Consider the following 17748-nt stretch of genomic DNA (forward strand, 5'->3'; position numbering starts at 1 on the left):
TTTCTTCCAGGTCTTCACATGGGTACAAAGGCCCAAGGACTTGGGCCATCTTTGACTACTTTCCCTGGCACATTAGCAAGGAGCTGGAATGGAAGTGGAGCAGCTAGGACCGGAACCAGTGTTGATAGGGGATGCTGGCGTCTCAGGCAATGGCCTTACCCGCTACACCACAACACTGTTCATAACTTTTTAAAAGATCTTGTAGGGGCTGGTGCTGTGTCATAATGGGTAAAGCTGCTACCTGCAGTGCTGTCATCCACTTTGGGTGCCGGTCTGAGTCCTGGCTGCTCCACTTCCTACTATGGCCTGGGAAAGCAGTGGAAGATGGCCCAAGTCCCTGGGTGCTTGCACTCAAGTTGGTGACCTGGAAGAAGCTCCAGGCTCCTGGCTTCCCATCAGCCCAGCTCCCTGATGTTGCGGCCATTTGGGGAGTGAACCAGTGGATGGAAAACCTCTATGTTTCTCTCTTTGCTTCTCTGTAACTCTGCCTTTCAAATAAATAAATTAATGAAAAAATAAAAATGACCTTGTAAACATGCATTTGATAAAGTTTTTGATATGTTTCTGTCTTATTAATCTATAACATACGAAAACTACATTTGTCTTGAGAAAGCACGAGGCTCTGACCCCTAAGCACTAGTGTAGCCAGAGGTGAGATCCCCTAGGTCTTGTTGCAAATACAAATTGTCCAGTCTCTTCCCAGATTTACTAAATCAGAAGCTTGGTGGGGGAGGGGAGGCCTCTGGGTGACTGAGGCACAATTAAGTTTGAAAACTGTTCTATGGAAAGCAGATCTTTTTTCCTCTAATGAACAATTTTTCCAATAAATGATTTTTAATAACTTTGAGCATCAAGTTTAGTATATTTGTGGTAGAAAGGACTTTAGTTAATTTTTCCAGTAATTCCTTCATATTTTAATTGTGTTCAGCCTGAGTCAATACTGTCATTTTGTTTGAGAGCACTAACACACAGTGTGGAAGACAGGAGTGTACAGTTGATGTCAGAGGTACTAGAGTAAGGTATAGAGCGGAAAGCTGATGCAAACCTTGCCCTGACAAGAGTATTCCATTTGTAGAATCTTTGAAACTAATCAGAAGTGATCCATAAATGCATGCTGTTCAGCATGCTATTTTCCAGGCAGAATAAATGTTGGGCTGGTAAGTTTACTTATAACAGCATTAGCATGCTGCACTGTCCAAGAGGAAAACTTTTCTGTGGAAACTTACAATGTGATTCTTTTTTTTTTTTCCAACAGAATTAGAGAGAAAGGTCTTCCTTCCGTTGATTCACCCCCCAAATGGCCGCTACGGCCCACACTAAGCCCATCTGAAGCCAGGAGCCAGGAGCTTCCTCTAGGTCTCCCACGCGGGTGCAGGCGCCCAAGCACTTGGGCCATCCTCCACTGCTTTGCCGGGCCATAGCAAAGAGCTGGACTGGAAGAGGAGCAACCGGGACTAGAACCCGGTGCTCATATGGGATGCCAGCACCACAGGCAGAGGATTAACAAAATGAGCTATGGCGCCAGCCCCCACAATGTGATTCTTAATTGAAAAATTTGTTTGGTGCATAGCAATTGAAGTGATAAATAATATACTTTGGTTAAATAATGTAAAGGTTCTATCTATATCAACATTGAGTTATAGTATAATTAAATAATTTAATTTTATATATACTGATTGAAGAGAGGAAATGAACTTTTATAGCTTTTGTAATTGAGTGTTTCTCAGAAGTCAAAATTATAATGTAAGAGGTGGTACATGAGTAGAGTAGGCTCCTTAGTTCTGGAGCCTTAATGCAATTTTTTTTTTCTCCTCTGAGAATATTTTGTTGGCAATTCTTGATAACTCTTTGGATTTCAGTATCAAATATATGTTTAAAGTATACTGACTTGGGGCTGGTGCTGTGGCGCGCAGCGGGTTAATGCCCTGTCCTGAAACACCGGCATTCCATATGGGCGCCGGTTTGAGACACGGCTGCTCTCATTCCCATCCAGCTCTCTGCTGTGGCCTGGGAAAGCAGTGGAGGATGGCCCAGGTCCTTGGGTCCCTGCAACCAGGTAGGGAACCTGGTGGAGGCTCCTGACTCCTGGCTTTGGATTGACGCAGCTCCGGCCCTTGTGGGGCCGACTGGGGAGTGAATCATCAGATGGAAGACCTCTCTCTCTCTTTCTCTCTCTCTCTCTGCCTCTGCCTGTCCTCTCTCTGTAACTCTGACTTTCAAATAAATAAATAAATCTTAAAAGAAATAAAGTATACTGACTTAAGATTTTAAGTATATAGCTAAAAATGAAATATTTTAAAAAGTGATTTAGCGAAACCCACATTAAGTCAGTAATTACTTTAATTTGGCTTTATTCCAACAAAAAGGCATTTAAGTAATTTTATTTGGCTAAAATATGCTTGTGAATAACACAACAAATATGTTACATAATTATTTTTAGAAAAATACTTGATGTATTTTAAAAATTAATGTTAAATAAGATGTTGTATATACACTATGTATGTGTATAGTAGTCATTTTTTTTTTTTAATTTATTTATTTATTTGAAAGAGTTACACAGAGAGAGAGAGGTATTCCATTTCCATGCACTGGCCAATCGGCCACAATGGCCAGAGCTGTGCCGATCTGGAGCCAGGAGCTTCTTCTGGGTCTCCCACGCAGGTGCAGGAGCTCAAGGAGTTGGGCCATCTTCTACTGCTTTCCCAAGCCAAAGCAGAGAGCTGGATCAGAAGTGGAACTGGGTCCAGCGCTGTGGCGCAGTGGGTTAACGCCCTGGCCTGAAGTGCTGGCATCCCGTATGGGCGCCAGTTCAAAACCTGGCTGCTCAACTTCCTGTGCAGCTCTCTGCTATGGCCCGGGAAAGCAGCAGAAGATGGCCCAAATCCTTGGGCCCCTGCACCCATGTGGGAGACCTGGAAGAAGCTCCTGGCTCCTGGCTTCAGATCACACAGCTCTGGCCATTGTGGCCATCTGGGGACTGAACCATTGGATGGAAGACCTCTCTCTCTCTCTCTCTCTCTGCTTAACTCTGACTTTCAAATAAATAAATCTTAAAAAAAAAAAAAAAAAAGTGGTGCTGCCAGGACTCGAACTGGTGCCCATTTGGGATGCTGACATTGCAGGTTGCGGCCCTACCCATTAACGCCACAGTGTCAGCCCCTAGTAGTTATTTTCCATCTGATAATATAATGTTTTTTTTTTTAAGATGTTTTTAATTTATTTGTAAGGTAGAGTTACAGAGAGAAGGAGAGACAGAAAGAGGTCTTCTGTTCTCTGTTCTACTTCCCCAATGGTCACAATGGCCAGGGGTGGGCCAAGCTAAAGCCAGGAGCCTGGAACTCCATCTGGCTTTCCCATGTGTGTGGCAGGGGCCCAGCTACTTGGGCCACCCACCCTCTGCTGTGATTCCAGGGGCATAACAGGGACCTGAACTGGGGCAGCAGGGACTTGACCCAGTGCTCATATGGGATACTGGCTCATAAGTGAGACTCAACTCCGGCCGTCGTGGCTATTTGAGGAGTGAACCAACGAAAGGAAGACCTTTCTGTCTCTCCCTCTCACTGTCTGTAACTCTACTTCTCAAATAAATAAATAAACTCTTTAAAGAAAAAAAAGCATATTTTGTATTTATTGATAATAAAACTAGCAGTAATAGGCATTATGGTTGAGTACTTGCAAAGTGCCAGTGACTCAGGTCATAGCATGCTATGAAGTAAGTACTTCTGATGCTAGGAAGAAACAGAGACACCTATCACCCCTGTTGGTAATCTGTTGGATAATTTTTTTTAAGATTTATTTGTTTTACATGAATGGCAGAGTTACAGAGAGTTAGAGGCAGAAAGAGAGAGATTTTCTATCTGCTGTTTCATTCTGCAAATGGTAGTGAAAGCAGGAGCTGGGCCAGTCCAAAGCCAGGAGCCAGGAGCTTCTTCCTGGTCTCCCATGTGAGTTCAGGGGCCCAAGGACTTGGGCCATATTTCATTGCTTTCTCAGGCCATAGCAGGCAGCTGGATTGGAAGTGGAGCAGCTAGGATTCAAACAGGTCCCCATATGGGATGCTGGCACTGCAGGTGGTGGCTTAACCCACTACACCATAGCACTGGCCCCCTGTTGGATAATTTTTAAGAAATTGTAATGTCCATGTGTAAAATCAAGAAATAAAAAGAAAGTAATTTTAATGAAAAATACGTAGGGTTTTGAATGTTCAAGCACATCTACTTTAGAAGGCAATGAACTAGTGAGATATTTATGTATGTGCAATATATGTATCAGCATACATGTTTATATGTTAGTGGAATCATCATGAATAAAGTTACTAATGTCTGTGTCTTGTTATTATGACATAAAAGCCATAAGTTATATTGCCCTTAGTGACATGATTTACCAATAAAATTCAGTTTAAAAAATGAGTGGCCAAATTATAGTAGGTTTTTTAGTAAGAAATAATTATCCTTTTTTTTTTTGGTAACTGCTTGCCTCAAAAATTACCACATATACCACCATTTCTATGTGAATATTTGATAGTGCATCTTCAGGATTCCTTTTTTGAGTTTGATTCTGCTGTGTAGCATTGTCTTTCAAACACTCACATTCCCCTGGCATCCCTCCTTCCTACCAGCTTTGGTGACAAAGAAACCAAGGGAATGTATTTTCAAAACTCCAGGCAGTGGTAACAGCTCCTTTTTAGTATCACTGAGTAAAGGAATTTTAGCTAGATTATAGAAACAAAAAGTGATAGACTTAGCTTTTGTGCCTTGTCTGTCTACTGTGTTGAAGGCAACATTGTCATGTTTCTGTTGGATCATGGTAGACTGTGCTCCTCCTGTAGTTAGTTCATGGATTGGCCGTTCCCACTTCAGTTCACCTCTTTCCTATTTCTTCCTATTTTATGCCCTGGAGGTGGAGAAGTCTGTTAGATTAACTGGATTATAAAACCAAAATGGTTCTAAGTTAACATAGATTGGGGCCAGTGCTGTGGCACAGAGGGTTAAAGCCCCAGCCTGTATCACCGGCATCCCATATGGGTGCCACTTCAAGTCCTGGCTGCTCCACTTCCGATCCAGCACCCTGCTATGGCCTATGAAAGCAGTAGAAGATGGCCCAAGTGCTTGGGCCCCTGCACCCACACGGGAGACTCAGAGGACTCTTCTGGCTTCTGGCTTTGGATCAGCTCAGCTCTGGCCACTGCAGTCATTTGGGGAGTCAACCACCAGATGGAAAACCTCTCTCTGGCTCTACCTCTTTTTGTAACTCTGTCTTTCAAAATAAAGTAAAATAAATCTTTAAAATAAAAAAGAGTTAACATAGATTATAATTACCAGTTATGTTCTTGATTCCTGCTTCTATCTGTGGTTTAAATAATTAAATAACTACAATATTTGAAATAATACCTGAAAGACTGAAGATTTTGCATTCCTTCCTATTACTATATTTTATAATCTGTTTAGACATAAATTTTAAAATTTAAGGATGAATTTAAAAGTTCTTGGGCCTGGCATTGTGGTGCAGTGGTTTAAAACTGGCTCCTGTAAGGCCAGCTAACATACCTTGGGTCCACTGTTTCCAGTCATGGCTTCTCCACTTCCGATCCTGCTCCCTGATAATGTACTGGGAAAGCAGCAGAAGATGACCCAGGTACTTGGGTCCCTGCTACCCAGTGGGGAGACAGAATGAAGCTCTTGACTCCTGGCTTCGGTCTGGCCCAGCCCTGGCCATTGTGGCCATTTGAGGAGTGAACCAGCAAGTGGAAGATCTCTTCTCTCCCTTTTCTTTCACTGTAACTCTGCCTTTCATATAGAAAAAAAAGTTTTTAATTTATAGGTTGTGTGATTATTAATAGAGACTAACTACTCAGATGACATTTCTTTCTAAAGTAAAATAATACTTTTGCTTTCTTTAGTGAATGCAAAGAGAAAACTTATAGAAATGACTTTTATATTCTTGAGGTTTAGATGGCTCCGTTACACCTGAAAGGAATGGTGGGGTTGGTAACTGAAAATCACTAGAAATAGGGATATTAGTTACTGTGAGGAAGCTGGTATGTAGCATTTGCAGATTTCTAAGCCACTAACCTGCTGGTGCTAAAGACGAAGGTAGGAGGAGATGCACACACTCAGGTTCCTGCAGCCTTCTGCTGCTCACGCTGGACCCCTCAGACTGCACTGTGAGTCACACGTAGTAAGTTGGCATTTTAAGAAATAAAGATTTTGAATAACTTAGCTGGTAGATGGAGGCAAAGGCATTGACGCATTCTTTGTTCTTAATCTTTTGTTTAAATGGTGGCTTTTTCAGTGAGATTAGCTATTTGTGAAAAGTGAGAGAAAATTTGAGTGAAATGCGATAAGGCAGTTTACTTAAGTGTTTTACTTAATTTGCAAAGGAATTGTTTAGTTATTCCTGAGATGTAAAGCACCAGCATCCTACACTATTAGGAACTCAGGAGACTACTACTGCTTAAGACCCTGGCCTCTTAAGTGTCAGACCTCTTTAATACCCGCAATTTTCAGTGACTCATTGTGGCAGTTATTTTTGGTATTAACAAAATGAAAATTATTTTATTGACTTCTTATTTCAACAAATATGTTCCTAAGAAAAATCTGTAAACTATATTAAATATATTGTTATCTGACCATATGGTATAATTGCATTATACATTTAGTTTCTAAGTAGTATGGTGCATATCTGGACTGTGCTGTATTAATCTTTTTTCATGTCATTTAGTATGAATATTAGATCTCACTACATAGTTAATTTCTCTGTAGAATTAGATTATAAACCTTGTTAGGTCAGAGACTTGTTGCGTCTTATGTGTCTCCAACCCTTACTGTTACTTGTGTAAAAGGAGTTCAGGAAATGCCAGATAGTTAAGTAAACTTTCCTATGGGGTCAGCCACATTTCTGTCACTAGTCAGGACATATTAAAGGTATTCTTTCATGCAGATACCTTACTTAAAATAGATCCATTGCAGACAAGCAGCTTTGTAAAAATGAGTAATAAATACAAACTCAGATTAGATAACAGTTATTCATTTTATATTTTTCCACAAAATTCCTAGCTCTACTTTATAGGGGTGGGCTTTTGGCCTAGTGGTTAAGACACTAAGATGGATGCTCGCATCTCATACAGTTCGATTCCAAACTTTGGCTCCTGATTCCAGCATTCCTGCTGATGCAGACCATAGGAGGCAGCAGTAGTTGGGTTCCTGCTACCCACTTGGGAGACCTAGATTGTTTCTGATGCCCATGTTGATGTAAACAAAATCTTTCAAGACTACTATTGCAGGCATGAGGTCTTCCTAAGATCCTTTAAATTTGGTTCCTCTTTACTTTCTGGCTGATGTCCTCTATCTAAAGGAGGTTGGCTTTTCCTGTGTACAAAATGGCAGTAATAGTTGCTGAACATTTCAGCTGCATCCCCTTTCCAAAGTCTTTTTCTTTAAAAGCATAATTTTGGGAAATGTATTAAACTGACATCTTGTTTTGTATGTATGTGTTTGTGCTTTACTTGTAGGAGAAATATGAATATGCTTTAAAGCGAGCGAGTATTAAGATTGTGACTCCTGATTGGGTCCTGGATTGCATATCTGAAAAAACCAAAAAAGATGAAGCATTTTATCATCCTCGTCTGATTATTTATGAAGAAGAGGAAGAGGAGGAAGAGGAGGAGGAAGAGGTTGAAAATGAGGAACAAGATTCGCAAAACGAGGGGAGTACAGATGAGAAGTCAAGCCCTGCCAGTTCTCAGGAGGGGTCTCCTGCGGGTGACCAGCAGTTTTCACCTAAATCGAACACAGAGAAGTCTAAAGGAGAACTGATGTTCGATGACTCTTCAGATTCATCGCCTGAAAAACAAGAGCGAAATTTAAACTGGACCCCAGCTGAAGTCCCACAGCTAGCAGCGGCCAAGCGCAGGCTGCCTCAGGGAAAGGAGCCTGGGCTGATTAACTTGTGTGCCAATGTCCCGCCTGTCCCAGGTAACATTTTGCCTCCTGATGTCCGGGGTAACTTAATGGCTTCTGGACAAAATCTCCAAAGTTCTGAAAGATCAGAAATGATAGCTACTTGGAGTCCAGCTGTGCGGACATTGAGAAATATTACTAATAATGCTGACATTCAGCAGCTTAACCGACCTTCAAATGTAGCACATGTAAGTCACTATTTAAAGAGTAAAAATTTAAATATTGGGTTGTAGAATTGAATTTCATAGTCTGTTTCAATATAGTTTGTTTCTGCTTCTTCAGGCCACATAACTCACAAGCAGTATTTATTTGTGAGTACTCATTTTATGTACACACTCACACACAACACACATTGAGTATTAAAGTTTTTGCTATAATAGAGGGCATTGACATGCATTTAGATTGAAGGTTTAATGTAACTGAATGGAACCAGTGTCTGTGTGATAGAGAGCTATCTTTTGAAGGATTTCCATGTTTACTTAGTCTAAAAGTAGCAAATGATAGCAGAGAAGAATGAAGGTTCCTTATTTGCTTAAAATGAATTTCATGATAAATAGCATAAGCTCATTCATTTATTGAAGAAGCCTTGATTTCAACTTATAGTTCCTGACATAGAATTTGTTGATGCATAAGAGATTTTTTTTAAAAGATTTGTTTTATTTATTTGAAAGAGTTACAGAGAGAGGTAGAGACAGAGAGAGGTCTTCCATCCGCTGGTTCACTCCCCAGATGACCTCAATGGCCGAAGCTGCGCCAATCCAAAGCCAGGAGCCAGGAACTTCCTCCAGGTCCCCCACGCGGGTGCAGGGGCCCAAGGACTTGGGCCATTTTCTACTGCTATCCCATGCCATAGCAGAGAGCTGGATCGGAAGAGGAGCAGCCGGGACTAGAACTGGCACCCATATGGGATGGCAGCACTTCAAGCCAGGGCTTTAACCCACTGTGCCACAGCGCCAGCCCTGATGCTTGAGATTTTTAAGTTTTAAGTAGGGATAGGTGCTTGACCTAGTGGTTAAGCCACAGATTAGGACACCTGCATTCTTATTATTGTATCTGGGTTCAATTCTTGGCTCCAGCACCTGATTCCAGCTTCTTGCTAAGGCAGACTAGGAGGCAGTGATGATGGCCCAAATAGTTGAGTTTCTGCCAGCCATGAATGAATTGGATTGAATTCCTAGCTCCTAGTTTGGACCCCAGGCCTGCCTTGGCCATTGTTTGCATTTGGTAATTAAACCAGTGGGTGGGATCTCTTTATCTGTCTGTTTGCCTCTCAGATTAAAAAGAAAAAAGTTTCATGTAGAAGTTTTTTCATTTAAGGTTGATAGCAGGTTGTTAAGATGGTATATTGGCGGCCGGCACCGTGGTTCACTAGGCTAATCCTCCGCCAGCAGCGCTGGCACCCCAGGTTCTAGTCCCAGGGCGCCAGGTACTAGTCCCGGTTGCTCCTTTTCCAGTCCAGCTCTCTGCAGTGGCCCGGGAGGGCAGCAGAGGATGGCCCAAGTACTTGGGTCCCTGCACCCGCATAGGAGACCGGGAGGAAGTACCCGGCTGCTGGCTTCAGATTGGCGCAGCGCCGGTTGTGGCGGCCATTAGGGGAGTGAACCAACGGAAGGAAGACCTTTCTCTCTATCTCTCTCACATTCTATAACTCTCTGTCTCTCTCTCTCACTGTCTAACTCTGCCTGGCAAAAAAAGAAAAAAAAAAAAAAGATGGTATATTGGCTGTTGTTTCCATTTTTCTGGATATTGGAGATAAAATGGTAAAGGTTCAGGAAAGACAAGCCCCTTGTGTTTGTTGTAGGTAAGGCAGACAGTCCACAGACAGATATGTACCGATGGACTTCTAATGATTGTAGTTAGAGATAAATTGAAGAAAATACTAAGGGTTTGGGGCTGGTGTTGTGGCATAGCAGGTTGAGCCTCCACCTGCAATGCCAGCATCCCATGTGGGTGTTGGTTTGAGAGCTGGCTGCTCCACTTCCAATCCATCTCCCTGATAATGCATCTGGGGAAACAGCAGAAAATGGCTAAGTCCTTGGGTCCCTGCAACCATGTGGTCTGAGACCCAGAAGAATCTCTCGTCTCCTGGCTTCAGCCTGGCCCAGTTCTGGCCATTGCAGTCACCTGATAAGTGAACCAGTGGATGGATGATCTCTTTTTGTCTCTCTCTCCCCCCTGCCCCCGTAACTGCATTTCAAATTAATAAAAAATAAATCTTAAAGTAAATAACAAGGGTTCATAAAATAGCAGTTAGTGGGAGAAAAAGGCTCTTCTCCATCAGGTGATCAGGGAGGGCCGTGTGAGGGAGGTGGCTTAAATCAGGGTTGAATGGCAAAGAGACCATAGGAATGATGGAGTTCAGAGTGCTCTAGGTGGAAGGAACAGCAACTGAAAGATGCAAAAGTGAGTTCTGTGTTCTAAGAAAAGAAAGTTACTGAGATTTGAATGTGGTGAGTTGAGTGACTGCCAAGAAAGATTGAAAGGTGAACTTGTCATGTGGGGCCTTGTTGGAGAATGTGAACTTTGTTCAGAGGAAGCCACTGAGGAGCTTTGAGGAGGTGAGATAACATAGGTATTGGGAAGCCAACGTATTGTAGAAGATCAAGAGTGAAAGTAGAGATGCCCTCAAGAGACTTTGAGAGGTAAAGATCAAGAGGAGTACAGGGTTGAACCTAGCCCTTTTTTCTTCTTTTGTAAAAGTAGAGTTACAGAGGAGAGACAGAAGCAGAGGCAGAGAGAGACAGAAGTCTTCCATCTGTTTGTTCACTCTCCAAATGGCCATAATAGCCAGGGCTGGGCCCAACTGAAGCCAGGAGCCAGGAGCTTCATCTGGGTGTCCCACATGTATGCAGGGGCCCAAATCTTGGGCCATCTTCTGCTGCTTTCCCATATGCATTAGCAGGAAGCTGGATGGGAAGTGGAGCAGCCAGGACTCAAACCAGCACGCACATGGGATGCCAGCACTGCAGGTGGTGGCTTAACCTGCTGTGCAACAGTGCTGACACCTGAACCTAGTTTTCTGTCTTGAGCAAGGGAATGAAGACTATGCCATTTCAGAGATAAGCAACATACAAAGAGCTGCAAACTTAAGAATTTAATGTACCTTTTCAGATATGTTGTATTTGAGGTATCAGATGCATCCAAGGGAAGATGTCTGATAAGTAGTGGGAATGTGTTTGGCTAAAGATAGAACCCAGGGGAAATGATGATTGAATCTGTGGGAGTGGATGAGGATGTGTAGGGAGACAGGGTAGAGCAAGAGGAGGGTCTAGGGCCATACACTGAAGAAACCCTGCATTTGAGAGTCAGGTGGATTGATCTGTCTATTAATAAGGGTTGGTCTGGTGACTCACTTTGGCTTGGCACACTTTCACTTCACGTTTTTGTTTTTAGAATAGCCACTAAAAGTTCCAGAACATGACTGTAGAGTATAGGAATGATCTGAAGTGGGACCCAGTATTCCACACACCTACTTGGAGTGGAAGAAGTTGATGCTTATGAAGTGAGGAAATTCCATCCAGTCTGGTCTGGGTATTAGGAAACAGTGTTATCTTTCTTGGGTATGATAATGGCAGTCGTTTAAAAAAGTCTTTGTTGCAAATGCTTAAAAAGTCTTCCCTATATATCCAAAAGCCATGAACTCATTCTATCAAAGAGATGGGTGCTCCACCATGTTTATAGCAGCATTGTTGACAGTTACCAAAATATGAAATCAACTGAGGTGTTCATCATCGGATGAATGGATTAAGAAAATGTGGTGTATATATACAGTGGAGCTATTCAGCTATAAAATACTGAAATTCTATCATTTGCAGCAAAATGATTGGAACTGAAAGACATCATGTTGACAGTACTGCATGTTCTCCCTAGTATGTGGGAGCTAAAATTACAAAAGGAAGGAAGGAAAGGAGCGAAGGAAGGAAGAAAGGAAAGGAAAAGAAGGAAGGAAAGTCAGAAAGGGGGAAGGAAAGTTAAGAAAGAAAGGAAGGAAATGAAAAAAATACGGAAAGGAAGGAAGAAAGAAAAGGAGGGAAAGGAAAGGAGAGGAAGAGAGGAAAGAAAGCAAGCAAACCCTCCTCCCTTCTTTGATTAAGCAGTGAATATTGAAAGTAAACGATTCTTGAGATAATGGAGGGATCCAGAGTCTCTCCCCTGGAGCTGTTATGAAATGATAAGACACCAGCATACTTAAGAGTTGTGTGGAGTTTTGTATTCAGAGTGAGGTAGAAGAAATAATTCTTTACATATTGGAAGGGAGAGAGTTAGATGGTATGAGGCAAGGTGGGTAGGGAGGGAAGGTAGTGATCAGGGTTTTAGGGAGAATAGAAGATTTTGAAGTAGCTGATACAAGTTAGGAAGACAGTATTGTTGGGCATAGTTAGGATCCAGTTTAGGTTGGTGACCATAGTTCTAAAAAGAGTGAAGAAAATGGAGTCTACCATGGGGCTGAGAAGTTCCATGAAGATGAAGAGTCTAATTGTAATAGCTGTGCCAGCAGCAGATTTGGTCAGAGTTTGGTGTATTTGAATGATAAGTTTTGGGTTTTTTTTTAAAGATTTGTTTTTTATTTGAAAGTCAGAGTTACACACAGAGAGAAGGAGAGACAGAGAAAGAGAGAGGTCTTCCATCCGCTGGTTTACTCCCCAGCTGGCCACAATGGCCAGAGCTGCGCTGATCTGAAGCCAGGAGCTTCTTCCGGGTCTCCCACGTGGGTGCAGGGGCCCAAGAACCTGGGCCCTCCTTCACTGCTTTCTCAGGCCATGGCAGAGAGCTGGATCGGAAGTGAAGGAGCCGAGACTCAAACCAGCGCCCACATGGGATGCCGGCACTGCAGGTGGTGGCTTTACCTGCTATACCACAGCACCGGTTCCCATGATCAGTTTAGATATAGCAACTGTGGATGATGAAGATGAAAGACACATTTTGCCCAGACACATTTAGTTTGGTCAAAATATTTTTTAAAATTTGATTTGCCCAAATCACAAGATTCTTCATACAAACTGGATTTCTGGCTTATCTTGTGATCCAATAAAACTTGAGCTGACATTCCTGAAGTCCTAAATGGCAGCATCTTCTGGGGCTAGGAGGTAGCTGCCCCTTTAAAAACGAGGACTCTTGGTGGCCTTCATATTCCCACCATTCCCTATTTGATTACTGCATTCCCTCGCCCTGTGTTCCCTGCTTGGGTTCTGCAGGTAGGTGAGTGTGTATCTGGCTGTGGCTCTTGAGGGTGATTAGGAATAAGTAGGGCTGAGGGAACAAGGACAGTGAACAGTGAGGTGAGGTGCTTGCAGAACTGCAAGGCCAGGCTTGTCCAGGTAGGTGTCCATGTGCACACCAGTCCCTGAGTGAAGACAAGACAGTGCAATGCAAGCAAGGAGCAGTTCTAGTGTTTCCCAGGCCTGAGGATGCTGTCTACCTGCTATATGTTCATCAGTGTCCAGGAGAGGAGCAAATGACAAAACAACATGGCCATACGAACAGAACAGAGGCTTCGGAAGAGAGCAGTGGAGTGACGGGTGGACAGCCTGAGGACTTCATGGCAGATAGGAAAGGAAGCATGTGAAGAAGAATGGCAGGATACAGGCATAAGACTCTAAAATGGCATTAGAAGACTATGTATGATCCCATACATACAGATAGGGATGTTAGACGGTAGAGGAGGAGGGACCGTAGTTGTGGCGTAGTGGGTTAAAGTGCCGCCTGGGGTGCTGTTCCACTTTTTTTTTTTTTTTTTTGGACAGGCAGAGTGGACAGTGAGAGAGAGACAGAGAGAAAGGTCTTCCTTTGCCGTTGGTTCACCCTCCAATGGCCGCCGCGGCCGGTGCGCTGCGGCCGGCGCACCGCGCTGATCCGATGGCAGGAGCCAGGAGCCAGGTGCTTTTCCTGGTCTCCCATGGGGTGCAGGGCCCAAGCACCTGGGCCATCCTCCGCTGCACTCCCTGGCCACAGCAGAGGGTTGGCCTGGAAGAGGGGCAACCGGGACAGAATCCGGCGACCCGACCGGGACTAGAACCCGGTGTGCCGGCGCCGCTAGGCGGAGGATTAGCCTAGTGAGCCGCGGCGCCGGCCTGTTCCACTTTTGATCCAGCTCCCTGCTAGTGTGACGGAGAAATCAGAACAAGATGGCAAGTGCTTGGGCCCCTGTCACCCGCATGGGAGACCCGATGGAGTTCCCAGGCTCCTAGCTTTGGTTTGGCCTGGCTGCTCCCTATTTGGGGAGTTAAACCAGCAGATGCAGGATCAATCTCTCTCTCCCTTTCTCTGTAACCACCTTTCAAAGAAATAAATAAATCTTAAAAAAATACGAAAAGCAGTAGAGTAGTCCTGGGCAAGGAGACCTGGGCCTTCAGGTAGACTTCCCCCATGGGCGACTGGAAGACGTGTGAGACGTGGGCTGGAAAGGTCTTATAGGGTAGATGTGAGAATTACACGATGTCATGGATAGACTCTGGCAGCGCAAGAAATGTTATTTTCTTTGTTTATTAGTTGAGACGGATGAAGTTATCCATTTAAAGGAAACATTCTTTGTTCTTCATTTACTTGCACTGTAGAAAACGGTGTTGATCAGTTGCTGCCTATTGCTACTGTGTTCTGTGATCTTCAAATATAAATGAATGGATGTGAGTTTAAGTCCAGAGATCCCTTAGTTTTCTTTGGATACAAAGATAAAATGATCCCATTTAAATGGATATGAGTGACTACTCTAGGGACCGTGGACACATCTCTGCTTTTGAAATTGTCTTTGGGAAGCTGGCGCCATGGCTCAGTAGGCTAATCCTCTGCCTGTGGCGCTGGCACCCTGGGTTCTAGTTCCGATTGGGGCACTTGTTCTGTCCTGGTGGCTCCTCTTCCAGTCCAGCTCTCTGCTGTGGCCTGGGAAGGCAGTGGAGGATGGCCCAAGTGCTTGGGCCCTGCACCCCATGGGAGACCAGGAGGAAGCACCTGGCTCCTGGCTTTGGATCATCGCAGCACACCGGCCGTGGCAGCCATTTGGGGGAGTGAACCAAGCAGCCATTTTGGGGGGTGAACCAATGGAAGGAAGACCTTTCTCTCTGTCTGTCTGTCTGTCTCTCTCTCTAACTCTGCCTGTCAAAAAAAAAAAAAACAAAACAAAAAACAAAAAAACGAGCTGGAGGCTCAACTGCCTGCTCCATAGGTGGAAACTGGGAAGGCCCATCCAGTTCCAGTGAGTGAGTAGATCAGATCGCACTGTGGACAATTGCAGAGACTTTTTACAGGTTTTTCAGCAATGTGAGAAAGAATATAAAGGTATTTTACTGCTAGAAGGGAAGTAAATGAATGTTTGAAATGTTAGAAATATGAAATATTTAGTTTAACATTTGGTGGGGAGAACATAGCTAACCATCAAAATCCTGCTTAAATTGCAAATTGATGGTGACTAGGAACTATGTGGTGTGTATCATAATGTTTTACAAATCTTGACACTCAGTAACTCAGTATTATGTAGGGTTGCACAGTTGTAATGGAGCAGTTTATACCTGACACTCAAAGTTGTTGGTTGCTCTATGGTACAGCAGTTGTGGCCAAGCACTTAAGATTCTTAGATTGCTCTGTGGTACAAGTATGTGTCCAAACAATTAAAATTCTAAGCTTTTCTTATATTTCTCAGAATTAATGTTATGTGTTTGACAGGAGGCAGATAAGAGGGTTGAAAAAAAATGATCTGATGAAGGCAGCAAGTGTTCTAATAGGCATATTTCCTTCCTTACTTCCTTCCTTCGTTCCTTCGTTCCTTCATTCCTTTGTTCCTTCGTTCCTTCATTCCTTTGTTCCTTCGTTCCTTCGTTCCTGAGGCAGAGTTACAGACAGAGAGAGGGAGAGACAAAGAGAGACAAAGAGAAATGTCTACCATCTGCTGGTTCACTCCCCAAATGGCCTCAACGGCCGGAGCTGGGCCAATCCAAAGCCAGGAGCCTGGAGCTTCTTTCAGGTCTCCCATGTGGGTGCAGGGGCCCAAGGACTTGGGCCATCTTCCACTGCTTTCCCAGGCCATAGCAGAGAGCTGGATCAGAAGAGGAGCAACAAGACATGAACCAGTGCTCTGCAGGCAGAGGCTTAGCCTACTATGCTGTGGCACCAGCCTCTCTAATACGCATCTTGATGGCTAGCTTTCCAGGTGCCCTTATCTCCCAGCTGTAGCTGTACCTATCACCCTGACCCATGGTCTAATAGGTACAGAGTATGCCAGGCCACTGACCATTTTAATTCCTGGCTGGGGCTGTTGACCTGAATCTCCATCTGTTCTGCTGTAATGGGCTCAGTCAGCTGTGGCAGGGACTCTAACTTTTTTCTAGAGCTCATAGCAGGAAACACTTCCTAGTTGTCTTCAGTCATACGTTGGCATTCTCAGATGTGATATCCCCACACAGCAAACTAGCCGAGTCTTTGTGGCCACTTTGCAAGACATGAAGAGTACTACTGATTGGGACAATTAGAGGTCTCCAGGTGTTCCTTTTCTGGCATTGCTTCCTTGTTTGTGCAGAGTTGTCCTTTCCCGAGCCCCTTTTGGTCTAGGGTTGGCAGTGCAGAGAGGGAACAGCACGTGGCAAACGGTTGGCTCAGCCTTTGCTCTTTGTAGCAGATGGACAGTTATTTCCTTAGGACCCATCAAATTTCTGTGATTTTTTTTTTCTTTTTATCTATTTGAGAGGCAGAGAGAGAAAGACCTAGAAAGACAAAGAGAGCATCTTATCTGCTGATTGACTCCCCAAATGCCACAGCAGCCAGGGAGTCAATCCAGGACTCCCATGTGGAGGCAGGGCCCCAATTACTAGAGCTGTTACCTGCTGCCTCCCAGGGTGCACATTAACAGAAAGCTGGAATTGGGACCAGAGTTAGAACTTTGATCCCATTTGGGATTCTGCCATCTCAAGCAGTATCTTAACTGCTACACAAGATGGTTGCTCCTGTGATGTTTACTTTTGAGGGTAAAAAATTAATATATGTACAACATAAAAATAATCAGATGATACCAAAGGATACAGAGTAAAATTAAACTTCCTCCCACCCCTGGCTCCCATTTTCCTCTTTAAGAGGCAGCCCCTACTCGTGTCTTGTGCAGCCAGGTGTCCCCCTGCGCCCCTCCCCCATACTTTTCTATAAATTTGGACATACTAAATGTTGCTTGGCACTCGGGGTGGTATACGGCGGTGCTAATTTCTCCAGCACTTTATTGAGTTTTTAAAATACTTATAAGTATGGAAAAGAAATCGTTATTATGTTATCAAGTTGTTTAAAAAGCATTTTTCTGTTTAGAACGCAACTGACACATTTCCAAAGTATCAGCTATCTTTATAGCAATGTATTATCCACAAGGTGATTTCAAAGACAGGTGTGTCCATGCTCCGGAGTTTGACTGATGTCATTTTTAAACTCGATTATTTCATTATTATATCCAAAGCCTGTTACTTTTTAGATTATATAACCTTTGTACTTCGGAGTGTATTTAAATGAAAAGTATATAGTTAGAGTTTTGTATAGCTCTGTGTATGTATGTTAAACTTGAATTTCTAGAGAGTTATTTAACTATGCTTTAATAGGGTTAAGTTGTATTGATTGATTTTTAGTGAAATCTATTTGTGCCGGTTTCCATGGTCATAAGAAATTGATTTCAAATTTTTGTCATTTGAACATGTTGAACAAAATTGATGGTGTAGCCTGAATAGTTTGTTTTATTCTGTGCTGTGTAGGATATAATAAAAATAACTTGCAACTTGATACTCAGTTCGATGGGCATCTCCTGTTCTGTGGTTCTGTGGGTGGCCCC

The 17748-nt window shown here is 43.4% G+C and overlaps 1 protein-coding gene across 6 annotated transcripts in view; it reads left to right on the forward strand.

The window, feature by feature from the left end:
* The window catches only part of PAXIP1 (PAX interacting protein 1), a 71702-nt gene that overhangs the window by 21452 nt on the left and 32502 nt on the right, over positions 1 to 17748 (forward strand). For 5 of the 6 annotated variants that reach the window (XM_089336888.1, XM_070077268.2, XM_089336889.1 and 2 more), the window contains one exon: positions 7511 to 8146. In XM_089336888.1, coding sequence (XP_089193014.1) covers positions 7814 to 8146 — 333 coding nt within the window. In that variant the 5' untranslated portion in view covers positions 7511 to 7813. The remainder of the gene's footprint in view (positions 1 to 7510; positions 8147 to 17748) is intronic. The other variant, XM_089336891.1, reaches the window with a different exon arrangement.

The sequence above is a fragment of the Oryctolagus cuniculus genome, chromosome 7 (assembly GCF_051225735.1).
Source record: "Oryctolagus cuniculus isolate XC-2025 breed Fujian yellow rabbit chromosome 7, ASM5122573v1, whole genome shotgun sequence".
NCBI classification, from domain to species: Eukaryota; Metazoa; Chordata; class Mammalia; order Lagomorpha; family Leporidae; genus Oryctolagus; species Oryctolagus cuniculus.